Below are 26,837 nucleotides of genomic sequence, written 5' to 3'. Positions count from 1 at the left end.
ACCCTACCCGCTTTAACGGGGAAAACCCGAGTTGACTGGGTTTGGGTTCGGGTTTGGATTTTCCCCGATTTCAAAAGATGGGTTTGGGGTGGATAATGGGTACATTGATACCCACCCCGAACACGTCCCCGTAGGGATGACAACGGGCGCCCATGAGTGCGGGTTTAACACTTACCAAACTCATACCCGAAATCATCACCCAAACCCAAACTCAAAGGTTGTTCGAGTGGCAAAACAACACCCACACCTATTGGGTTCGGGTTTTTTCCCCCCAAACCCGCAGCGCATTTGAAAATAATTTGCAAATTTAAGAAATTAAATTCCAACATAGACTTTGAATTAAATTACAACTAAAATTACAGTCTTCCAAGGAAATTCAAACATAGACTTTCAAGAAATTACATCATAGACTTTCAGAAATTAAATTACAAATAAAATTAAAGTCTTTCAAGGAAATTGAGGGAGACTATGAGGGTAATTAGGTAATTATAAAATATTTCGGGTGGGTGTATGAGTTTCGGGTGTGGGTTTGACTGATACCAAACTCACACCCATATTATCGGGTGTCACCCGAACCCAAACCCAAACTCAGTCAACTCGGGTTTCGCCCGTTGTCTTTGGTTTGAGTTCGAGTGAATCTCTCGGATTTAGATTTTTCTGTCATCTCTAATCTCTCAACATCATATTTAAAGCATCATAGATGAAAGAGAGAGATTGGTGTAGACACTTTGCGGATTTCTCTGTCGATCACTTTTGTATGATTTCCAAATATCTGTTACAATAAGATATTTGTATCTTATTTGATAGTATTTCTTTTGTCTCACAATGAATTATTTACGACAACAAAAATAATATGATATTTCTTTCAATTTTTATCGTGAAACTGGATTTGAATCGCTTAAGTAAGTTTATGAAACGATGCTGAAGTCGTAATACTTGGTGGTATTTAGATGTTAAATTGGTGGATAATGTATTTTGGTTGAAGTTAGTTTGAATCTATATGATGTTGATGTTTTTTTTTTCCTTGAAATTTATGATGTTGATGTTACTTAAAAGAGATGTGTTTCATTGTTGTGTTTTTTATGGTCTTATCTTTGCATAAAATATGGGCGATGTCATGTACTGAAAATATTCTTTGGGATTTTGATGGTAAAATACTCTAATTTTCTTATAAAAATGTTTATGCATACTATTATATTATAACTATAGAGCACGTTTAACATAATTTGGATTTCTCACTAAAGATCTTACTTAGAATATGTGTATCAACATTTTGATAGGTAAAATTGGATTTAAATGTTGCATTGTGATGTAGAATGCTTTATTGGATAGTTTATTTACTGCATTTTTAGGTGTTTTATACTTGTGTAAAATAAACTTGGAAGGATGTACTAGTAGTTAAAATTAGCTTAATCAACTCTTAAACTTAGGTAGCATAAATTGAAAGTTAATTGAATTTGACGGTGAACTATAGCTGTAAATTTTAACTAAGTGATTGGACTCAAATTGTTCGGGAGAACTTGTTCAATTTTTGTTAGGAATAATTTTTAGTTAAATTTTATTCATCTCACAGCCGAACTCTAGGTCTCTTCTCCTAGGAATTGGAGGGATAAAAAAATGTCTTGCTTAACATTATTATTTCATGCACCATGTTTTAATTACTAAAATAACCTTCTCTATAGGAGAAACCTCTTTAATCTCATAAAATTAAGACAAATCCCAGTTCCAAATCATGATTATTACACAACTTGAAAAAAGACTGAAAAATCCAAAGCCATCACATTAGTACCTTACTCTATTACAAGTTTACAACATACACAAAGTTGGTGTAGTAGTGTAGAGATATACATCACACACATGCAATAAAAACCACATCAGTTGCAAAGATTTGGTATGCACACTCCACCATCTGGATTCTGTTGTTCTTTCCATATTCTTCCTGTGACTCTTAGTTTCAGTTCCTTCCTATCACCACCAGAGAAAAAGAGGGCCATATTTCGTTGAATTATCAGACCATCGTGGCTATCTCGTACTTTACGGTGGCTATCACGGATACTCCGTGGTGTGCCCTCCCAAGTGAGTTTTCTTCCATTTGCTCCAACCTCGAGGCTATAAGTATAGTTCCGAGCTTCGTTCTCGTCTCCCATGAAACGAAGGAATGCCATGTAAACTGGAGCCATGCCTAGCTGGAAAGCTTCAAAGTGAAGGCAAAAGTATTGGCCAAAACAATGAAATACCTATCATAGAAATGCCAAAGAGAAGAATCAGGTAGTGATGACATAATCACGATTCACATAATCACGTATTTGACACAGTCATGCGATCTTCACTGTCGGATCAAGATTAAACGGCTCATGTTCAAACTTTAGTAAATTGAGTCCAAAATACAAAGTCTCACATTAGTAGTCCGGTTTTGATCTGGCAATTGTGTGATTGCGTGAATATAAGAAATACAAAATTCGTAGTAGCAGAATATTCCACTTCAAATATTTGAGGGAGGGTACAAATAATGTATAAAAATTATATTGCAAGATCACTTACAGTGAGCATCCAAGTAGCATTCTCTACTTCACGCGGATTTGACTTCACATACCGATGATTGAATGTGCATCCTGTGTGCATGTCCACCTTATGGTCATCCCTTAAATGTGCAACGAGGTAGGAAATATCGCCAACAGCAGAGCACTCTGATCCAGCATAAGGACAAGTGTATGGTCTAAAATTGCATATCAGCTCATGCTTAAGCTTGCTGTAGTAAGGAAAGATTTCTGGACATCCAAGAGAATAGTACTTGCATGGTAACTCAAGTGATTCGGCAACCTTCTCTAGTGCCAGACACCTAATATCTCCAAGCTCTTGTCTGCAAGTCGGACATCGATTGTGCACCCTTGTTTTACATGTGGAACATAATGTGTGACCATTGTGGCACTGCAAGAAAGCTATTTGTTACTTTTTATTTTTGCCGTTTTAGTTTTTCCAGCATGTATCAAGTTCCAACTAATATGCTTCAATCATGATATAATATCAACTTTGGAAGGTATCAAATGAGGAAGTAAATAGAGAATAGAAATGCGCAAGTAAATATCAAGTAACATTCAAATTTATTGGGGAAATTCATAAATCATAAGATAGGTTCCCAACCTAACCGACAAAAAGAGTAAAACAAGTTCAAAACTGATAGAAAAGTCAACATATCACAAGGTCCAAAATTACTAAAGAGTGAAGGATGGTGGGCCTGGGTTTCAACTCATCAGAATTGCGTTCATTGTAAAGTTGCAATGGGTTTGTTTTCTGGTTTGTGACTTCAGTTAGGTTGGTTTGTGACTCGATACAACACTGTTTGTCTCCTTTGCAAATGAGTTCACTTTGGAATGTCAGATGCATCTATAGAGTTGAGTTTACAACTGCTGAAGTTAATGGTTTGTGCACTATGGAGTCTTAATTGTGGTCCATCTCTAGCTGCCTTAATTTGGACTGTTAAGCTTCATGCTCATAAGGTTCTTCAGTATGTCATTGTTGATTCTCACTTGCTGATTCTCACAAACAACAGATAAACCAAAAGTAGCAGAAGCTTGAACCGGAAGTAGTCGCAACTTCAAACAAAACCAAAAATTATATTGGTCCAGCACTTACTGCAGCTGAAGTCCTAAATGAAGATGTAAAACCTCCAAACCAAATTAAAACAATATTGAGCAGAGCTAACCACCACAACTGAAGCCCCAACTAGGTGTAACATCTTCAAACTGAACTAAAACAATAGTGGACCAGAACTAACCGTGTGTGAAATCCTAGCAAAAAATTAAAACTGAGATCTGGAAATAATTCCAGCATAGCCGGACAGTTCAAAATCCTTGATTCATTGTTGGGTTGACCACATCTTCCACACTCTAGGCCCTTGGGCCTTAGCGTAAAGAGGGTGTGTTGGAAATTCCGGCTTAATTGCAGTCCTACCCTAGCCACCCCAATTGTGGCAAATTTGGGCTGCCTTCATGTGCGGGGTGGGTTTAGTCCCACATTGCTTAGAGGAAGCACAAAATTGACTTCAAAATCTCTAACAAGCCTACTCATGCAAGGCCCTTTGGAATTGAATAATGGAATATGGATAATGCACAGCCTCTTTTTACCACCATTTGCTATAAATTAAACTTTCAGTTAGAAGAAACGGATGAGATGACACTGATGGAACTACCGGAAACTTGGTGATGGAGACTTTGATATCATGTCAATAAATAATTGCCCTAAAAGCTTAAACCGTAGGTAAAGGCACTCAAAAATGATTTTGTATCTAGCATGTCCTCTCCTTTTGGCTACAAACAATGCACAGAATCACAGCCCAACAGAACATGTGAAATCAACTTCATTAATGAAACATTGAGAGCAACAAGGATTGTACTCCAAACCGTTTTGTCAAAAAGGCTTTAATACCATGCCAATAACCAACACTATTAAAATCATAAGTTGTTAGGTTAGGGTTCTAATGGTTTTATATCTTAAAGTTTTCAACCCAACCAAAACAATAGATCTAAAATGGCGCTGACGTGACATATGCTTAGTACATATGTCACAATTCACCGTATTAAAGACATGCTACAACCCTAAAGCATTTTAACAAGCTATACGGAACCGAGATTCACTACAACTTATGCACTTCATCTCAAGAGACCAGACAATATTTGTTAACTACTTGCCAAAATTTTAACACATGGTTCATTGCTTTAGAAGAAGAATGCATAAATAATCATACAACCTAAATATCAACTTATATATCTCGAATGTGCAATCTTTATGGAACTCGAAAGTAATAGCACTAAGCCAACCAATCGATTTTCAATTATTAAGCACAAAAGAAAACATTAAGCTGCAACAAGAATCTTTCCTTTGCCCAAATACTTCTTTATAAAACAAACACGAGATTAAACTTTGACACCAATGCAAATTTCTTGACTCCAATCCAAACCTAACCTTACTAGTAACTACCATTGCAAGCATTTTGGTAAGGCAGATTTTAACCAATACTTGGAAATAGATAATTTCAAAATTTAACTCATTAACCAAAACTCTAAGACCAGTAGTTAGCATATCAGAACCCTTTCTCTACTTCTATATACATCAAATCAGTTCCTTTAATTATGGCCAAACAAACTTAATCGATTACACAAAGGTGAACTCTCCGGTGCACATCTTATGTGCATATGTACCAGGACACCGTTAAGGTGGATAATTATGATAGGTCCAAAAATTAATAAACACTGTTTGTGAAACGATCAGAATTATCCAGAATTATCCACCTCAGCAGTAAAGTATATATCCAAATAAGATGTGTACCAAAGAATTCACCTTACACAAAATGCTTTTCGCAATGAAATGAAAACAAAATCTCCAAAACCAAATTTAAGACAACCACATCCTCATAAGCCCCAAAAGAACAAATCAACTAAATAACACTAAAAAGCAATAAAATTAACCAAACAAGTCACAATAAGCATAAAAATCAAAACCTAACATGCAATTACATATAACAAAAAACACAAACAAACTGAAAACTGAGTAAAAAAAAAGAAAGAAACAAACCTGATGAATTGGAGGATACATTGAATTAGTACAAACAGGACATTCCAACAACTCATGAACACTAGTTGCAGGAGCAATAGCTGTAGAACCAACAACATGATTATTATTATTTCCATTACGAGGTTTCAAGGAAGAAAACTCAGTGTGATGATGATGATGTGGATGAGGATGAAGAATTCGATGTTGGATCTCATCTTCATCCATTCCATCAGAAGATGAAACACACTCAATGCTATCCAAATCCATCATACATAAAATTAAACCAAATCAAAAAGAAATAAATACCCAGTTATCAAAATCCAAAATTTCACCGTTTTAATTATCTGGGTATCTCTCTCTCTCTCTCTAACCCTCTCTCTCTCTCTAAACCTTTCTCTCTGTCTTTTTTTCCCGGGAAAATTTTTATGAAGAAGAAAAGGAAAATAAGAGAAGGAAAATGGGGATGGTGATCATGGATCGATGATGAAAAGAGTGGATTTTGAAGAAGCAAACAGCATGATGAGGAAGAACAAGAACAGGTTCTTTTCTTCGTGTTCTTTCTCTTTCTCTCTCTTAGGTTGTCTCGTCGTGTGAAGTGGGAGAGAGAGAGAGAGAGGGTGAATGAGGGCCGTTGGATTGTAATGTTGAATGGGTGATTTAGTGATCTGACGGTGGATGGATTTAGTTGTAATAAAGAGTAATAATGAAAGTAAAAAGATGGAAAGTGACAAAAGTAAGTGTAGAGAAAATGAATTTGTAACGATTCTGGTATCATTTCAACTATAAGTGTACACGTGTTCATTATCATCATGATTTGATCAGAACAATAAATTTCATTTTAGTTACTGTAACTGCAGTTTACTTTTTTGGTTACCACTGTAGTAACAGTAATAATAACTATGCACTCCATTCGATCCTCAATATTAAAAAATAAATAAAAAATTGTTTTTTTTATGAATAATAATATGTAATGAATGTCCATTATTGTGTAGGTTTTCTTGTCCCTAAATGTGTCTTATAAATAGGATCATTTGTTACTATGTAATGCACATCTTGAATAGAATAATATAATACTCTATTCCTTTCTCCCCTTCATCTATTTTCTTCTATATTCTTTCATATTATTGTTCATGCTTAGAAATAGTTCATAACACGTTATCAGCATGATATAATTATAATTATAAATTAGGCAAATGCTAAATAGTGCCCCAGTGGCACTTGTTAAGGATTCAAATTTAGAAAGTTTTACTTGGAAATAGTGTAGTCAATACAACAAAAGTCTATATTTTGATGTTTTCCATGCACAACTTTTATTTTATTTCTTCTTTTGGTTCCTTAACTAGTGCCCCGGGGACACCGGTTAGCAAGACCCTTATAATTATAATTCGGTTAAAGTTTGCAAATATAAACTTATTTTAATTATTCAGCTACTTATTTAAATCAATTTATTGATTTAAATTCTAAATGCTACTATGGTTTCAAATAAAAATAAATAAAATTAAATGCAACTATTTTCTTATTCCGCTGAAATCAATATAAATATTTCTTCTAATTCTCATGCAAGTAAATTATTGCTATTCATGACAAATTAAAGATTATATTTTTTTTTTTGGAAGGAATTAAATTTTTATATTTGGTAGTACAAAAAAAAAATTATTGAAGGCTCCAGAAGAAACAATACATTTCTTATATATAAAAAAGGAACCAATATATTGTTATATCGAGAAACAAAGTTACACGTTGCCAAAAAAGGAACCAATATATTGTTATATCGGAGTATTGTATATTTTTATGTCTTTAAAGAAATTTTTTATGTTTGAAGGATGTTCGCATAAATGAATATCATATTATCAACCTTTGCCTCTAGTTTGGGGTATACTTATATATATTGGAGAATGTTAACTTGTGTTGTATTCAATTCTCTAAGCATTAAATTCTTTGTATCATTAAATGCTATATATTTCTATTTTTAGCTAGCATAACATGTGCCCTTAGGGCACAAGTTAACATGACCCATATATATTTGTGCAATTGAAACACATGTTCTTGTAAACCAGAAGTTTACAAATCATAATAAGTTTGTAATTGGCAAGATCAGTTAGGTCATCTCTGATCAATTATGATGCGAAAATTTCCTATGGATATGTATTGAATGACCAGAAGTTCATTCAATCTAATATTTTTTGTGTATTACTAGTTCCCAAAGAAAATTGATAAATTAAGTAAATGAGCATCTTTTGTTTTAGAATATACGAAAGGTGATATTTGTAAATCGATACATCGATCATGATCATGTGGACCAATTAGATTTTAATAATTTTAATTTATGCATCAACGAAATGGTCACATGTGTGTTTGTTGTCAACTCACAACCAGAAGTTTGTGAGATTATTTTATTTACTAATTTGGTTAAGAGCTCATTTAATATTTAATTTTCTAGAAAGTATTTGATAAGTATTGAATGTCAATTGAAATTGATATAGAATATCTTGTAGAATATTTTCATACAAACAAAAAATAATAATGGACTTGAAGATTCATTCTTTAAACGTCTAAAGTTAATTACATGATCGATACTTATGAGATCAATACTTCTAAGTTTTATTTTATCTTTTGGGAACATTTAAATATATATGTTGAGATATTGATTCGCTCAAACCAATACATTATTATACGAAAGTTTTCCCCTTAACTTCAATTAAGTTTAGTTTTATAATCTAATATTTTTCATATAAGCATTTTTGGATGTGTTGGTATGTTCTAATTGCTCCAATATAATGCAATACGATGAATTATTAAAGAATATTGGGAAAATATATTTGATACGACTTCTTCATCCCTTATAAATTATATTGAGCCAATAATTTGGGACTTGTTCCCAGAAGGATAATTTTCAAGTGATAATGAATTAGTTTTCCCAATATTAGGGGGAGGGAATAAGCAGCTGAAAAATATGAACCAGAAGATCAAATGAATCACTTGAAATAAATAGTTATTATATTTCTACCAAAAAAAATAGTTATTATTATCTCATCTTGATCCTCATATAAAATAGTTTGAACCAGATGTTCAAAAGATATATCATTTGCAAAGTTTATGAAATCAACTATCAGCTGCAAATGCTCCAATCAAAATGGATGTCCTTGTTGGACAATCTTATATTGCAAATGAATTTTAACCACCCTGTAACGTGGTAGGTAAGTCGGTTCCAAAGATAAAAATCCTCAAATAAGAAAATGAGCTAAAAAGAAAGATGACCCAAGTGAGGATATGAAACGATTATTTGACATAATTAATTTTCTAGTTCCATAAGAACTTATCAGGTACCTGAAATTTATGAAAATAAAGAGATTTCGACGAATTATGTCATGAATGGAATACGATGGAACTGAAAGAAAATCAACGTTGACGATGTTTATTTATATAATATAGCGCTATATATGATAAGAAATAATGAGGATCATAAATCAAAGTCTATTAAGGATTATAGACAATGAAATGATTGACTAAATAGATAGACGCAATTGATACAAAATTAAACTAGCTTTGCAAAGCGGAATGTTTTTGGACCAGTAGTCCATTCCATCTGCAGATGGAAATAATTCGATATGAATAAATTTTCAAGAGAAAAATAATGAAAATCAAATATTTAGAGTTTGAATTGTTATTCAAGTATATTGATAAATGTCTATCATTTATTTTCAAGAAGCATATTCACCTAAAGTGAATTCCAAAACTTATTTGTAATTAATTAAGTTGAGTAGCATATGAAATACTCAATTTATGTGAAATATGTGTTTTAACGTATTTGACTGGCTCACTTGATAATGATGATTATATGAAAATCCCAGAAGGATTTAATTTTCGTAAGACACATATATATTGAAGAGATGACTTAATAAACATGAATAAGTCTCCTTATATACTCGAGCAACATCTATATGCATGTTGTATAATATTCTTGTTGAATATTTCCAAGTGAGAAATATGAAAATGACAATTTGTTCATTTTAAGAAAATATTTGGCAATAAATTTGATATATTTAATATTTATGTCGATGATAAAAATATGATCAAGAGACTCCTGAAGAGCTTGAGATATTGCCATTTCTTACAAAATAAGTATTTGAAGAATGTTTCGTGAATCATGAACCTTATATAAAACATGATTCTATATGAAATTGTTGTAAGTTCATCAATAGTGAATTACTAATTGGTCCTGAAGTACCATATATCAAATGCTAATATATTTGTTGAGAAATATCATTTGCTATAGATATTATCAGAACTCCCGAAGAGATTTTGAAATTTGTAGATTAAAGAAATATGTTGGATGCGCAAAGTTTATTTGGAATCGCAAATTTATAATAAAATTATATAGCAAAAGTATTAAAACAGTTTGACATGGACAAATCTGTTGTGTACTAAAATGGTTGCGATGTCATTTGATCTGAGCAAAGATCGTGTAATGCCTCAAAAAAATGATGAACAATTTGAATTGGTCCTGAAGTATCATATCTTAATTCAATTGAGGACACTAATATATTTTACTCGTTATACATGTAGTATTTTATTTTAGTCTTTTCAGCCAACACAAATAGTGGAACAAAGTCAAGCATATTATTTACCTTAAAGAAACAACAATATCATCCAATCATATGAAGATTTTAGCACCACATCAAGCAAGTTGAGAATGCACTTTTGTCGAGGCCTGAGGCCTGTAATTCAACGCATACAAGAAACTTGTTGTTTTTATTACAAAAGGATGGTTCCCGCAACAATTCAATATGAAGATAACATAAGAATCACTGATAACTTAGAGAAGAGTATAATAAAGAAAATATGTCAAATCTTTCTACAAAATCAACTTCAAGCAAATCTTTTGAGGAACTAGCACCGAAAATTATTTGGTTTTGTCCCACTGGGTTTTCATGGTAAGGTTTTTAACGAGGCAGTTCACATATAAAGGATGATATGTACTCTTTTTCCTTCACTAGGATTTTTTTTCTAATGATTTTTTTTCTAGTAATTAAGGTTTTAACGAGGCATATCCTTAATGGACATTCAAGGGGAAGTGTTATGAATAATAATATGTAATGAATATCCATTATTGTGTAGGTTTTCTTGTCCCCTAAATGTGTCCTATAAATAGGATCCCTTTGTTACAATGTAATGAACAACTTGAATAGAATAATACAATACTCTATTCCTTTCTCCCCTTCATCTATTTTCTTCTCTATTCTTCCATATTGTTCATGCTTAGAAATAGTTCATAACATTTTTTAAATTTATTGAGTTTATAATGTATTTGGTCTATATTTAGGATGAGAAGGAGTATAAGATAGGATTATCTTTTCCATTTGATTAATAAATTTGACTATTTAATCAATATGTCACATTAGATCTCATTTGATTCAACAATAATAGAATTATTATAGTTTTACTACATGTTAAAAGAAGGCTTAACTATACATTTGGTCCCTTACGTTTATTTTAGGTTTCAATTTGGTCCCTTACGTTTAAAAAGTATCAATTTGGTCCCTTACGTTTATTTTAGGTTTCAAGTTAGTCCTTTCCGTCAATTTTGTCACATGTGGCAGTTAATTTGCATATGTGGACTGACACGTGGCACTTGGACACGCTGACACGTGTACTGTTCAAACGGTGTTAGTGACAAAACTAACGGAAAGGACTAACTTGAAACATAAAATAAACGTAAGGGACCAAATTGATACTTTTTAAACGTAAGGGACCAAATTGAAACCTAAAATAAACGTAAGGGACCAAATGTGTAGTTAAACCTTAAAAGAATTATATTACTTGTATCATAGTCTTGATCCGCCTAAAATTAATGTCTTAAATAGTTACTAGACTACTTGACAAAAAAAAATCAATATCTTAATTTTTTTGGCACAAAATGTGACATTACTCTACGTATACGTATGTACAAATGACAATGTCAATGTGACGTATCAATATCATGTGTAGACACAAAATGTGACGTATTTATCATTATATGTACAAATGAGTATCAATGTCGGTTTCAAAAAGAGAGGAAAAAAATGAAGAGAGAAAAGATAATATAAAAGTTAGAAATGGTATCGATATATTAAGGTGTTGGTGTAATTATATATGAGTAATGTTAATATGTACACCTTTTTATTTGGACAAAACAACTCAATTTCCCTTTATCATGTGATGCCTATGCACGCTAATGTTTTATAAAAAAAAAAAGAAGAGTAACTTTGTAATTTGAGATTTAATTTTATTTTTTAGCGTTACTTTTAATCCAACTCTTCTCCAAAAACATGATATTGCTTTTCATGTGTAGTTGAAGTGGGAGTGTTGTTTTACTTTTATTTTGAATTTGAATGAAGAGAAATGAGTTACTATGTTTTATCCAAAAACATGATAATACTTTTCATTTGATTCAAAGGATTAAATTGTGAAGAGAGGTGAAAATAGAAGAAGCAGATCTGATTTTTTTTTTACTTCCAGGTCAATGTTATTTTTTTTGGTAGAGCAATGTACATTTTTTATCCCAAATTACAAAGTTACCCTTTATCTTGCCTTGTTTTAGAAAAGGAGAAATTGGATTGTTTTGTCCAAACAAAAAGGTGTACAATGCTAACCCACACTTTCATAAAAGTTGGTGGGTGTGTATTATATATATGACGATATGTTACCAACTTTTGTAATTATATACTCTGTACATACTAAGTATAAGAGATACTTGAATCAACAAAAATGTATCTTGTTCAAAATTTGAACCAAATACATCAACTGTTATTAACTTGTTAAAAAAAATTATTAACTTAACTATCGCTTATATAATTAGAGGTAGTATTGAAGTTTTCCTTTTTCTCAGTTGATAAAATTGGCAGTAATTATCTTATAAAGTTTTATTATTAGTTTTCACCTGCTTATAAGTTGAATAATTTATATAAGCATACCTCACCGACAAATTTATGCTACAAGTAGATCATCTTGTCCATAAGATCTTCGGTAGTTTGTGATGCAAGTTAATTCGTACCTAGATAGCCATATCCTTCTTGACAATATACCAGATACTTTGGATAGTGTAGTATCTTCATTCGAAATCCGAATCAAAATCCCTATAACCGAAGATCAACTATTGGATGATGACCAGACGACTTTGTAAATCTTACTTCACCAGATCGAAAATACATGTCAAGACATAAACCGTCTAATTTTCATTGAACAACCGAGGTCTATGACCTTGCGATTGGGAAGAATCCAAATCCCCTAGAACGGCCTACATGGATTCAAAATCAGGGATTAGGATTTACAAAATGAAAGAAAAACGTCGAACAAGGTAAATCAGTCGGTCATACAAGAATCTAGCTAAAAATATTCAAACTGGCTAGAACTATTTTCCAACAACATCTTGAAACATTCAACTGGCTAGTTAGTACTTGGATTTGAAAGTTGATGCACACTGTTCTTCAAAAAATTCATGAGTACTTGGCATTACTCTACACATCTTGCCGGTCTCTAGTTGAACTTTGATGTAAAATTCAGCAGCAACCAACATTCAACTTGAACTTTGATGGAATTTCGAATGAGTTAAATGATACAGGCACATTTACAGGCTCTTTGCGAATGGTTAAAATCAAAATAAATAAAACCAACAGCAACAGCAAAATATTTGTCAAAAAGTTGTTGATGGGCGCGACTTCAGCTTCATCTGAAAACTGCAAGATTGCCCTAAATTAAAATAAATCAACTAAATATATAATTTATGCTATTGATTAATATAATAAAAAGATCATATCACAGTAACATACAATTTGACCTTTTTTAAAAATATGTGAATATAGGATCCATAAGGTAAGTTTACCTAAATCATTGGAAGAGTCAGAGGAGTATAGAACTGTTAGAAGCTAACTTGTATTCGGATCTAACGGTTCTACAGTCCGCTGCACCATGCAACGGTCACATACTCTGAAATTATCTTTCGAAAAAGTTTTTTTACCTCAAGTTTAGTATAGTGAGGCCTTTTTAGTTTTTGGGCCTGTTTGTTTCACCTTTAAAAAAATAGATTTTTTCTTTGTATTTTTGAAAATAGATTTTCTAAAACCATTTTTCAAAATATTACAAGTTTTTTTATATTCGTTTTTTCTAAATTGAAACACTAATTTTGACATCATATAACATAAACACACATTATTGAAGATCAAAACATAGTCAAAATCACAAGGGTTTGAAAAAGTTGTATTCAAAAATGATTTTTATGAAAATCTATTTGAAATAGCTTCAAAATTAAATGATTTTTCGAAATTTTGATATCCAAAAAAAGTTTCAACAAAATGATCAAATACCTAAAATAACATTTTAAGAATAACTATTCAAACCAAATTCTCATTTGAAACTTTTATAAAAAATTTCTTTGTAAATTTTTTTTACTCAAAATTATCTAACACTACAAGAATCTATTTTGAAAAAATCTATAACAAACAGGCCCAAACCTCATTTAGCTCCCAGGAGTTCAGTGGCTTCAGCAATAGCAACATCAGCAGCATAGAGTGCCATCTTCTTTATCTATGAACAAATAATATATGGAGTATAAGAAATACCTCTAGACTAGATACAGTGCATAAATAATGAATGCATCTTCACTATAATATTAAAAATTAAAAAAAGTAACTAACTAATGTATAGTAGATGGTATAAAAAAACTAACACAGCATGCAAATTATAACATCCTGTACTATCCTTGAAGCTACATAGAAAGAATGAAATATTTAACAAATTTGTGAAATGTGCGGCCAACAAATATATATATTTTTTTTTGGAGAAGCTAAATTAGCCCACTCAAATTGGCAACAGAGAGAATCGAACCTGAGACCTTAAAGAGGAGCACACTTCCAGGTCCCAAACCAATACCACCAGACCAACCCAAGTGGGTTGACCAACAAATATAAATAACCATTTCCATTTGTATTATTCATAAACAACAAATTGTCATATGAGTATTTCAAAATTTTAGGCCATAATGTGCTCCAGAATGATGTTATGTACCTCTAATTTATCTTCCTTAGATTTGTGGGTTTTTGGAAGTAAGCGAAATTCCTCTGTCAATCGAACACATTCCTGAACATTCTCAGGTGAAACGAAGTCCATAGCCACTTTTATGCAAGACTGGGAAAGAGAATAACTCAGTCAAATTATATAACACAAAATTAAAGATAAAAAAAGGTCTCGTCAGGGTGGAAATAGGCCTGAGCTAGGCCTGCAAACATTACACGATTATGAGATTAGTTTAGGCTATCTTGAAAAAACTATTTAGAGACCTAATTTGATGAGGTTTCTGTATATAAAATAAGTATTACCTCTTTTATTTGGTGCTAAAGATCAAGTACGAGATTGCAGGTAAAATGTTCTTTTAAGTTTTTCTTTGATTTTATTTCCTTATTTACCTTTCTATTTCTCACTTGATGTGGACATCCTGCAGGTATGAAAACAGCTTCTCCAAGATATTGCTCAAACGTCCACGGTTCAACACCTGGTATGAAAAAAAAGTTAATGGCTACAAAATCCACGTAAAAGGAATCACTGATTAAAGCATAATTTCATACCATATTCTAGCTTGAGTTGCTTTTTGTGCTTCTCATTTAAATAAAGGTGCTGGTCATGAATAGGATGAATCACCTGAAGCCAAAGATGAGAAAAGCATATCAATTTAGAAAGCAAAATAATCCAAATACAACAATAATCCAATGAAGGTAAGGCAACTGTACTTACATAACTCACTGGAAGACTAGTTACGTGGCGAAACTCTCTAAAGTGTTTATTTAGGTACTCCGTTAGTTTTGGTACGTCCTGCCTACGGAATATGTCCCACAATGCACTCCCATATTGAGTCTCCAAATGAACATCATTACCCGATATGTCATTTTCAACTGACTCTATTTTGTCAGTCTCAATATCCGAACTGGACTCATCTGAAGAATCTAATCCATTGACAGTTTCACAACAAGGTTGATTATCAATACCTGATGAAATTCCTTTACAAGATCCATCACCTGGTGGTGAACACCGTTGTTCCACATTATCACAATCATTTCCAGGAACCAGGAAACTGGAATCGTGACTATTGAGATCAAATTGCTGAAACCTTGGTGAATCAATGATTTCCTGTTCACTCACATTTAAATCTAATTTATTTTTGTTGGGTTCAGAGAATTCTTGAACACAAGCTTCTGCATCAAGTTTCTCTTCTTTTCCATGACTTCCAAGTAAGGTTGAGTCTCTACCCCTAATGTCTTCTTTTTCAGGGATTTTAGGATCCACGGCATTATCTACGCGACAATTTTTGCGTTTTCGTCCACGTGAACCAGCTGCCTTAATGTCTTGACCATAGAGCTCGCGCATATCTTCAGCTTCATACTTCTTCTTTAACTTTTTTATGATTCTGGATTGCCATGTTGGTACATTTACATCAGCTGTGTGTGTCAGAATATTGACCTGATCAATGCATAACGTAACTGCATTAGTGGAATTAGCACCCGGCGCATAACATGAGAAATGAAAAAACCTGTATGTTGACATGCGACACAAATCGTCACTAAATATTTAATTATTCTGATGAATCAGTGTAGTTTCCAATTTTACATGCAACTATTTATTTCTTGTCTAACAATCCAGCTCAAGTACTTTGGGATCCTTTGGAGAATTTATAAGCTGATCATTTAAACCGATAAAACTAGTTTCGGCTTTCAATGCCAGTAAATCTCAACATACTTGATCTTTTCACGAAATACAAGATATATATTTGATAAGCAGTGTTGTTTGGTTATTATTTTATATTCCAAGTGTAAACTACCACGACTTGGGTCATACCATTGGCAAAACACGAATTTGAGCAATATTGTTACCGGTTTTGTTAACTTAAAAAATCAGTTAGCTGATTTACGTGTTCCAACTTTAGAGTGTTTGAATAGGGGTGTATAAGTTAAGTAGAAATAGAACAACTTTACATAATAATGGTTGGCACTATTATTTGTGTATGATAAATTCAAGCAGAAGAAATCTCTAATTTAAGAACTTACTGCATCTGAAATGTCACAATGTAGTTTTGTCACAGAATCACCTCTACTCAACTCTTCTAAAGCTCCATAAGCAATGTATGTTTTAGGACCCAAATCTGGCTTCAAAAGGGCAGGGAGCTTTGTGGCAAGGTTTAAAACACCGGATTTGGGATGTGTATAATCACTAAAAGGAAGCATCGCTGTAAACTCAGCACCATGCCTTGGCAAACACTCTTCAAAAAAATTTGATGGTGGCCAATCCTTTAGCTTCAGCATCTCCGGCCATCCATCGGTGTAGCTACGCCCTGTCAAGTAGCCTTTGAAGAACTGAAAGGCGTTAACTTGTACCTGCATCACCATAAAGAACACATAATATTAAAAATTTCAAACCAAAAGGTGAAAAATAAGTGAGTTGATTATTGTTTGATGATCCAAATTGTTAAGAGACTTCTCAAGATAGTTTTTGTGTGACAACATATACAACTTTAGACAATTAATATGATTTTTTGCACGACTAATTTCATGTATAGGCAAATTCAATCTAGAAATCCAAACACAAACCTCGCACCAATCCAAGCAGTCGATGGCTTTAAAAGTAACTGCCTCCTCTTTTAATATTTTCTTTGCCCCCCTAAAAGCTCTCCACATCACCATTGGGTCCCAGCTAAGGCCAGTAGCCTTTTTATAAGCATTCCTTACAATAACAGGTTCGCCTCTCATCCAGTGTCTTTGGAAATGCTCAAATTCTGCGTCTCCAATTTCAACGGCATCTGGACAGTACAAAAAGTTGTCATGACCGGTTTCTCTGGAAGCTGCCTTCCTTGCAGAATCATGTGCTGCATCTTCCTCAAAAATATGGCATTCTGAACATCCTAGAGAAAGATCAACAATGGGTGGGTTATATTTGATTGTAAGTTCCTCTGCGCCTCTAGTCAGTTTGTCAATCCAATTATCTTTGAATAGGCGCCTCAGCGAAAGAATACCGGTACCACAACCTCCCCTAGCTTTTGGAGGGCAAGGAATGCTACCATTTGTCTCTGCTCTCCAAGCAATAGTTTCAGGTGGTGTATCAACCATTTCCTCATTACCACTAGCAGGAATATCTTCGCAATGAACTCCATTTCTCAGTTCCGTGCAACAAGTGAGACACAGATCGTACCGACAATAAGGATTGGTACAACTTCTGTGGAAATTGACAATGGATGTATTGCAGTTGTCACTGTGAAACAAGAAAATCAACAAATCTGAATCAGAAAATTAGTTAATCAAAGTATGTAAAATAAGATGAGTCAAATTTTGCAACATATTCCTTCAGTTTATAAAATGAGATATATGAGATAATTGGAGTTAAAGCTGAAATTAATTCAGATGAGTACCTATCTATGGTAATAAAATAAATTCCACAAATACCAGTGCCAAATAAGGAAAAGGAGAATCAACATTTTTCTGATCAACAATTTACTTACTCAAATATTAACTTCTCTTGTAGTAAGTTTTAACATAATATGACAAAAAGGAAAAACAAACAGGTTCAAGACAATCCTACTTAATAGAAACTGAGAGTGAGAGAAACTAAGGGAAATTCAATTATCAATATTATTGTATTGAATCATATGAATTGTTAACTTGCAATTACACTTCACTTTGGCATTTATACCGGAAATGTCTAACTGACACAAGTTTAGTTAGATAGTTAGTTAGTTAGTTAGTTACAAGGCTGTTAGTCTAGGTGCTGAGTCAGCACTTTCTGTTTCTGTAATTCTGTTACAGTTAGAAGCCTTCCAGGGCATAGCTTGCGCTACACGCTACAGTACTCTATTACTACTCATGTTTGTCCTTTTCAGGTCCAACAATGTTAGACTGATTCCAATCTAGCACCTAAGCCTTCACTTATAGTATTTTTGTCGGGGACGAGGCTCCTGCGAACTCTCCTCAAACTCCAACTCTACTATCTGTTATGGCCCGACCTTTTGAACTTGGTATTCCCATTTATCAAATCCACTCCTAACCCTTCTCCGTGTTATGTTATTTTGAGCTATCATCGCTTACCGCCTACATATTAGGTTGTCTTTATTCCTTGTCTTTTGTGCCTATTTTGTAAGATTACAGGGGAGGCATTGTCCAATCCTAGTAAGCAACAAGCTATGATTAATGAAATGTGTGCAGTTGGACATGAGTTCCTCTTCCATCAGGGAAGTTAGTTATCAGATGCAATGCAAGTGAATCTTTAAGCTTGCTAAAGGTTATATATACTTCAGAGCATACTAGAGCATAATCATAATGCAGTTAAGTAAAACGAATACTTAAACAAAAACATGCGAGAGTCCGTGATATAATACCAATAAACTCGATCATCATCATCAACTGTTGCCTGCAGAATATCCTCCTCTTCCACCATCAAGGAACCTGAGGAAACAGCACAATATTGTACATTTGAAATCATCGGTCCATCTACTTGATAACACTAACCAAATCAAATAAGAGTACCGTGTATGCTTGCTTCTACTTCCAATTCTGATTTCTGCTCCCGTTGGATATATTGGAGTAAGGGCAAAATATTTTTAAGCAAGAAAAGCAATTTTTGTAATTTAGCATCTCTATCTGCTTCACCATTTTCATCCTGTGGACAAATAATTCATTTCACACGAATTGCGAAGGCACAAAAATAATTCAAAGCATTATAGAATGCAAAAGAATGAAAGCACATACCATTGTGGATATAGTTTTCTTTAAGCACAGTCGGCAATTGCAATATTCAAGACAAAAGGGACACGCGGTCTCTATCTCCTCTCTAGTCTTATCTTGGTACCTATATTTTTCAAATTTAAATATCATAACAACATCAGAACTTATCTACAATCAGTAACTATAACATAATTTGAGTTATACAATATTAACTAATTTCTATAACGCTATAATATTTCAAAGTTAATAGAACTATATTTCTCCCATGAAACATTCTCATTGGATTAACCAAAGTGAAATTCATTGGAAAGTAGAACCCTGAGGAAAAAATTGCACTTAACATTACCATTTTGCTATGCACCCATAACAATATTTCTTTCTTTTGCACTTGGTACAAACGACGAGACCAGTCCTACTTTTCTTCCAGCACTGATGGCACCTTGAATTTCTACGCTCCTTTTTTATCTCTGAGTCACCCTACAAAGAGAATCAAATTCAATGTCAAAAGAGAAACAATCAATGCTAAGGTACTAATAAAAACTCTAAAGAATGTAACTTTAAAGCGCAACTTTCACCATCAAATCTGAAGATTCCAATTCATCATGGTTTATAGTTTCTTCCACCTCCATTTCAGAAAAATCTTCTTCCACTTCAACTTCTTGATAATTCTTGTGGTCAGTTGGCAATGTTCTTAGTCTTTCACTGCACCTCTTATGGACATTGCTGGATTCACTCATCAATCCTTTTGTCCTCTTTTCAATTCCGGGATACTTTGAACACTCTGAGACAAAATCTGACTTTTCTTCCTTATTTACTTGACCATCCGGCGGTGAAATGGACTCCTCATTCATATGCTTCTGTGGCATCATCGTACTCAAAAGACCATAAACACGAGTACTCTTCTGACTTTCAATCTGTGAAGCAAATCGAGACGCAGCCCGCTTTTGCTTTTTGCCTGAACCCTTTGGCCTACCACGCCTTTCAATCTTCGATTCCAATCGAACAACAATCTCCTTTTGCTTATTTCCAGAACCCTTTGGCCTACCACGCCCTTTCTTCTTATGTAACTCGTTTTGAGCTTCGCCAGCAATATTTTTCTTCCTATTTTTAGACCCCTTTGGTCGACCCATCTTTGGTTTAATATTTTGAACCTCATCTTGACCAAGGGTTTGGACAGACAATTCCTGGTCTTCTAGTTTTTTCTCCTTGTTCGCTGATCCCTTCGGTCGACCACGCTTAACAATTGGCTGTGCAATTATGTTTTCAATATGTTTGGTGGCTTCAGAAGGAATCCCTTCTTCCTGCTCATCACATAAAGGAGCCAATTTAGTAATCTCTAAACCACTTGGCAAAACATTTGTGGTTCCATCATCATCTTCAAGACAAACATCACTAGACCTTCCTGGATGCTCATGACCCTCAAATCCAATGCTTCTCAATTTATTCCTTGTACGCAATGCAGGACCAAGTTTATTAGTTAGGCTTGCAACCTCGTCTGCACCTTTTTGACATGGAACGCTCATCATTTTGGTTTCTAAACCTTTTGTTGCAATCTCATCTGCTCCTTCGTTTATCACATTCTTTGATCGACAAGGCTTCATAGCTACTGCAATCTCACCTTTAACAATAACTTTATTACTAACCTCAATGACAATCTTCTTTCGACAGTTATAACCCTTTGGTCGACCGCGCTTCTTCGGTCTCGCAATCTCACCATCACCGACATCCTCGTTACTAACGTCCATGACAATCTCCTTACGTTTCCGATTTTTTGGCCGACCACGCTTCTTTGGCCTAGCTATCTCAGCAGCAGTTTCACTACTAACCTCCACGACATTCTTCTCTTTGTTTACCGAATCCTTTGATCTTCTACGACGCTTTCTTGGTTCGTTAATGTCACCAACCCCAGCAACTTCATAACCAACCGCCAAAATAACCTCCCTTCCACGCTTCCAATCTTCCCATTGACCACACTTCTTTGTCCTTGCAATCTCATCCACAGCCACACCTTCCTGATCAGCCTTACCACAAAACACCAATTCTTCATTCTCTAAAGCTTCAACAGCGCTCGTCCCAATCGTTCCGGCATTACCACTTCCACAAACAGTTTCTCCATCCAAGGCTAAGTTATCCCTTTTCAAAACTTCACCTTTTGCCTCTTCATTGATAGAAACTCCACCACTTAATAACTCCTCCGTTCTCTCTTCCACGCCAATAGCTCCCATCTTGTTACTTGACTCGGTCCCCTCTAATATACTACCAACATTTTTTTCGCCTTCACATTTACCGCCACACTGAACTACATTTCCAACACCCCCACCAACCTCACCTCTAAAATCATTAGCACTTTCACCACCCAACCCTTGAAAACCAGTTCCATCAACAACTAAATTCACATCTTCATCACAAACCCTACCTTGACTAACAAAAGCTTGAAAACTACGATCATATAAATCCCCAAGACCAGTTTCACCACTAACCAACCCTCCAACTCTTTCAGAATGAAAACCAAGTGAATCATTTCCACAAACACCATCAACCCCATTTCCATGATCATCTTTACCAACACCAGAAACACCACCAGCATTTCCAAATACACCAACACCACTCCATGGCTGACCTAAACCACCATTAACCCTATTCCCATCCTCAACAAACCCACCTATAAACTCAACTCCATCACCAAGAAATTGACCTAATTTTCCACTCCCTTGTTCAAAAACCCCAACTTGTTGACCATCTTGTTGCCAAAGATTAAAACTTTCACAACCAACACTACCATTCACTTCATCACCTCCACCAAAAATCTCTCCAAAACCACCATCACCACCACCACCACCACCAAACAACCCATTACCACCATCATCAACACCAGCCCCATTTTGTAAACTCTCTTCACCTTTTCTTTTTGTACCTTTCTTTTCACCAGAACTACTTTCCTTCATCGTTTTGCTTCTCTCAATACTATACAAATGGTGCTTCTCACATTGGTTTTTTTCAGGTAAAGCTTTCTCTTTACACCTCCATCCATTAGACCCTTTTCTAATACACCTCTTAAACTCATCTTCAACACCAGTTTCATCCATTTAGAAACTAAAAATGAAATTATTTTTTTTGTTTCACTCTTTTGAACTATGATGATGAATTATGAATATTGAAATTTGGACAACAGAGTCATGATGATGAAGTTTAAAGACAGAGAAGGGTAAGTGTAAAAACACAGTGTTCAATGCAGAGAGAGAGAGAGAGAGAGTAACAATAACAACAGAGAGAGGAGAGAGAAAGTGTGTGTTTGGGACTCTCTTGGGAATCTAACGACGACAAAGTTTGGAAAAGTCGATGGTGCTGTGATAAGGACAAGTATCATTGTATTAATTTTCCAATTCCAACAAATAAATAAATAAAAAATACTATAGTTGGAGATGCATGAACGGTGTAAAATTTATCGTTTCCGTCAAATTACTTCGCTACAATCTATTCTAATGATATGAGGTAGAGAAATAATTAATTCATATTAAACATTTGTGTAAAAACTGCACTATGTTCAATTGTTGATTAAACTTTAATTAGAGTATTATTAATATTAATATTAGTATTATTGTGACAAGAATTAAGCATTTGATTGGGAAATGATCATTATTTACTTACTCTCTCTAGATATAACATTTCCTATTAAGTGTATTTTATATTTGCGATAATTTATTGAGATTAATTTGAATTTGAATGCTAAGAAAAATTAACCGTTATAAGAATGTGATGAATCATGATTAATTGACAGTAATTAAATTTTAATGCTATCAATTTGGTTAAACTAATATTCCCTCCTGTTTTTTTATAAGAAATATTTTGAAAAAATCACACAAAAAAATATATTGTAAATAGTTATTTTCATTTAATACTCTTATAAATTTAAATTTATTTCATGTATATATTTATTTAATTACTCTTAATTCAACTAATTTATTTAATATTTTTTTCATAATAAATAAGGGCATAAGTGAAATCAAACATTTAAATGATTTAAAAATTGGTAAAAGTTTTTTATAAAAATGATCAATTTTTTTCTCAAAGTATTCCTTATAAAAAGGACCGGAAGTAATAGTTACTTTTTTTTATTTTGTTTTACACAAGTTATTTTTTTAATTAAAAATTATCTATTTTTATCAACTGAGTCAAATTAGGTTGATGATAATTATTATTTTTAAGTCAAATTTCTATATATAAATTGAATCATAATTGATTTTCTTTATTGAAAATAATTAATTTTTACTAATTGAGTTAATGTACGAATACCACAATAGTAACCAAAAAAAATGTTCATTCACAATAAATAATTTTTTTATTATTATAAAAAGAGAAAATAATATTTTTATTTATTTATTTCTGTTTGAAACATTAGAAATTATATTTACTCAATAATAACATTTCCTTTTACGTTAAAAAAAACTTTTCTTTTTATTATACACCGTTCAATGTTTTTTTGAAAAAATACCACCTAAAATTTCATTAGTCGTCCCTATATGTACTATAACTTGAATTCTAAAAATTAAAGTATTATAATTTTTTGTTTTTTATTGAAGGAATTATATATATATTTTTTATAATCATGAGGGCCTAAGCTCAGAAGGAATTATAATTTTTGTTGACGCATAAAATATCGTATTCTTTTTTTGACAGAAAGTAGCATAACATTTTTTTTATACAATTTTGTACATCGATCAACATCTGAAAACTATTTGATAATGTCTCCGCACAAACTCTACATTAGAGTTTCTATAATAACTAAAGAAAATTAATTTATAATGATCAATAATAGCACCGAATTCGGTAAAATCTCTACTTGAAGAATGAAATCTATCAACCACTCTCTTTCAATCCAACTTCAAAATCTATTGGTCCTAAGTTGAGCTCGTGCACCCACTTGAGCGCAGACAACAGCCAAAGTGCTTCACAAACATGAACTTCATTTTTAGGAGCAAATCAGTCATATTTTGCTAAAATAAAAGTTCAATGTTCATCTGTGGTACATATACCAATACCAACTTTGTTAGAATTTTTCTGAAAGGAAACATCTACATTGCATTTTACCTGCCCAACCATCGATTTTCGCTAAATTATTGGCACCTTCAGCATGCGCTGCTAGACTTGATGTACATACAATAACACACACTGCTCTCCAGTCCCGTAGCATAGAAGCAGCACCAGAAATGACAAAGCTCTAAGCATCGATTACATTATTATTTTGTAGCACATTTATATTTTTATCTTGTACTTATTATATACGTCAATAATTTTTTTATTAAGTATCAATCGTTAGTTGATTCAATGATGATAGACGCTAAACGTGATAGGAGGACCTCAATTTAATCTCGCACAACTGCGATCAAAAGGGACTGAAACTACTTGATATCAGAATTGACTACCGAACCAAGTTAACCTAATGGTGAAAATAAAAAATAACAAATCTTATTAAGTACTACATCGATCAAATATTTGAGCGGTATTAAAAAAAAATGAGAACATTTAAGCGGTGAACAAGAAGGATTATTCTAATTTCTAACAAGTAACAAGTATTATGACGGTATTTTTAAAGAATTTATAAAATACAAATTCTAACTAGTGGTCTAAATATAGAAAAATATTTTAAAATTTGTGTAGTGACTTTTTTTTAACAAGTGTAGTGACTTTTAAAAAACTTAAAAATTAACTTCTTAATATAACATTTTTTTTGTTTTTTTAGTTAGTGCTTCAGTAATACTTAGTTAACATGTCCCTGAAAAAAAAAATGTCCCTAAAAAATAATTACATCATTTTTTATAAAAGTTACATTTTTTGTTTTTTTTATAGATCTTTTACTTTCTTGAATAATGTCTTAAGTATTTGTAAAAAAAAATGTATTAAGTACATGACGGTGGTTCTGCAAGTGCAGAGAATCGTTACCAAGTAATAAAATGATAAGTTTATCGTTCTCCACAGCGATTGTGCTAAAGTTACTAGTTTCGCTTAGGAATGATTTTGCATTCGCTTTGGTGTTTGAAAGGTATCTTTGCGGGTAATAGTAAATGACAGGAAATTAAAATGCAGAAAGTAAATGACATAAAAATAAATAGTGTGTGTGTGACCATACGGGGTGGTTAAGTGTGGTCGGATCCCTCTCTTACTCCTGCTTGGTGGTTATTTCTTGTTTCCCTTTATCAGGAATTAGACTATTAAAAATAGGTTCGAAAACAATTGTTTCCTATTTATATTACAAACTGTTCAGAGCCTACTTAGTGGTTACTCTTACTCTCTTTAAGTATCATCGCCCCAGATTCCACTTTTTTGTTAAAAACGTTGGTATCATTACCTTAGTGACTCCATGTGTCATAAGCCGTCACGTGTGCCTCTAACTAGTCTTAACTCTGCCTCAGGTAGAAATTATCGTGTTTTTTAATTTTATACTAAGACCTCATATACTAAATTTAATGGACTCATTTTGGCCATATCATATCGTCATTCGTTTGGGATTACTAGTTTCGTTTCCTATGTGATATCCACTAGGTCCTTAGATTTTATTCTAATGTGATCAATATTAAAATAAATATAAAACCGGACAATAAAAGAGTTTGCAATCATAAACAATTGAATTGATACCCAAATTGTACAAAATACAAAATCAAACATTCGTAAGGGAGTTCATCGACTCCACCTAATCTAGGAAAAATAAATTACAAAGACAGAAAGAAAAGAACCTTATTGGCCCTGGAGTTCCTTGGCCTCCTTGCCTCCTCCTTAGAGTTATCCTAACTCTATAGTGAATATTGAATATTCTCAATATTTTTTGGAATGAATAATAGTGAACGAGGAAATCTCCATTTATAGTTTTTCAGCTGGGTTTTGGGCTTTTCTATTCGTCCATCACACCATCGTGGCCACGATGGCGTGTATTTTCGCCTCATCATGGCCACGATGGATCATATCGTGGTACGATGGAAGATCTTCTCAAGATTTTCTGCGTTCTTTTCAAGTCATCATCGTGCCACGATGACAAGTCATCGTGGTACGATGAAAAAGATTTGTTGCAGATTTTCTTCAATTTAACCGCATTCTGATCGCGCCACGCTGGGATTCGTCGTGGGTATGATGGTTGCGCTGCTTTATTACATTTTTGCCCTTTTTTGCTGTTTTTTCCACTTTTCTTGTTTCTGGGCCAAGTAACTTCACTTTTTCGGGTATTTGCTTGCTTTTGAGCTTCAATTGCTATTAAAACTACCTAAATTACTACTAAAAACAACATATAATTGACTGTCATCAGTACGTTTGTTAATATTTTATAAGTTATTATAATACATGTCAACAACAGCGAAAAGTATTTTTTTGTCCTTCTTAATCTATTATAGAGGGGTGATTTAAAAAAAAAAGAAAAAAAAAGAGGTGATTCAAGGTCAATTTTGATCTGAAATCACTCCTCCAAATATTTTTTCTCTTTTTTATTATAATAAATAAGTGTAATTTTCATATATTTATTTGTTTTGATTTTTTGTCTTCGTACAGTGTATTTTGTTGTTTCGT

At 33.2% G+C, this 26,837-nt stretch overlaps 2 protein-coding genes across 3 annotated transcripts; both read right to left on the bottom strand.

Annotated features, from left to right (window-relative positions):
• Positions 1-1,679: 1,679 nt before the first annotated feature.
• On the bottom strand, positions 1,680-6,308 carry LOC123924548 (E3 ubiquitin-protein ligase SINAT5-like). The gene is made up of 3 exons (XM_045977492.1): positions 5,572-6,308; positions 2,542-2,928; positions 1,680-2,237 (listed from the first exon to the last, which is right to left on the bottom strand). The coding sequence occupies exons 1-3, from the start codon at positions 5,818-5,820 to the stop codon at positions 1,875-1,877; spliced, it is 999 nt and encodes a 332-aa protein (XP_045833448.1). The 5' UTR covers positions 5,821-6,308; the 3' UTR covers positions 1,680-1,874.
• A 6,382-nt stretch (positions 6,309-12,690) lies between these two features.
• On the bottom strand, positions 12,691-22,625 carry LOC123906430. Of its 2 annotated transcripts, none has more exons than XM_045956338.1 (13): positions 19,862-22,625; positions 19,633-19,763; positions 19,311-19,410; positions 19,089-19,221; positions 18,941-19,007; positions 17,163-17,820; positions 16,623-16,949; positions 15,316-16,038; positions 15,150-15,222; positions 14,991-15,076; positions 14,593-14,712; positions 14,040-14,112; positions 12,691-13,278 (listed from the first exon to the last, which is right to left on the bottom strand). In XM_045956338.1, exons 1-12 carry the CDS (start codon positions 22,370-22,372, stop codon positions 14,041-14,043), a joined length of 5,001 nt encoding a protein of 1,666 aa, XP_045812294.1. In that variant the 5' UTR covers positions 22,373-22,625; the 3' UTR covers positions 12,691-13,278; position 14,040. The 2 variants fall into 2 exon arrangements, with proteins under 2 accessions (XP_045812294.1, XP_045812290.1); XM_045956334.1 differs by having other exon boundaries at positions 12,691-13,265.
• Between the last annotated feature and the right edge of the window lie 4,212 nt (positions 22,626-26,837).

This window comes from Trifolium pratense, linkage group LG1, assembly GCF_020283565.1.
Source record: "Trifolium pratense cultivar HEN17-A07 linkage group LG1, ARS_RC_1.1, whole genome shotgun sequence".
Lineage (NCBI taxonomy): Eukaryota > Viridiplantae > Streptophyta > Magnoliopsida > Fabales > Fabaceae > Trifolium > Trifolium pratense.
Note: the sequence above shows the minus strand (reverse complement) of the source record. Positions and strands in the feature narration are given on the sequence as shown.

Bases quoted from the DNA above. Each gene is read 5' to 3' on its own strand.
- LOC123924548 (XM_045977492.1), bottom strand. From the start codon at position 5,820: ATGATGGATTTGGATAGCATTGAGTGTGTTTCATCTTCTGATGGAATG. The intron at 2,929-5,571 runs GTTTGTTTCTTT...GCTTTCTTGCAG, and splicing joins TGTATCCTCCAATTCATCAG to TGCCACAATGGTCACACATT. The intron at 2,238-2,541 runs GTAAGTGATCTT...TTTCTATGATAG, and splicing joins ATGCTACTTGGATGCTCACT to GTATTTCATTGTTTTGGCCA.
- LOC123906430 (XM_045956338.1), bottom strand. From the start codon at position 22,372: ATGGATGAAACTGGTGTTGAAGATGAGTTTAAGAGGTGTATTAGAAAA. The intron at 15,077-15,149 runs GTATGAAATTAT...TTTTCATACCAG, and splicing joins GCAACTCAAGCTAGAATATG to GTGTTGAACCGTGGACGTTT. The intron at 14,713-14,990 runs GTAAATAAGGAA...TCTCTTTCCCAG, and splicing joins ATCAAGTGAGAAATAGAAAG to TCTTGCATAAAAGTGGCTAT.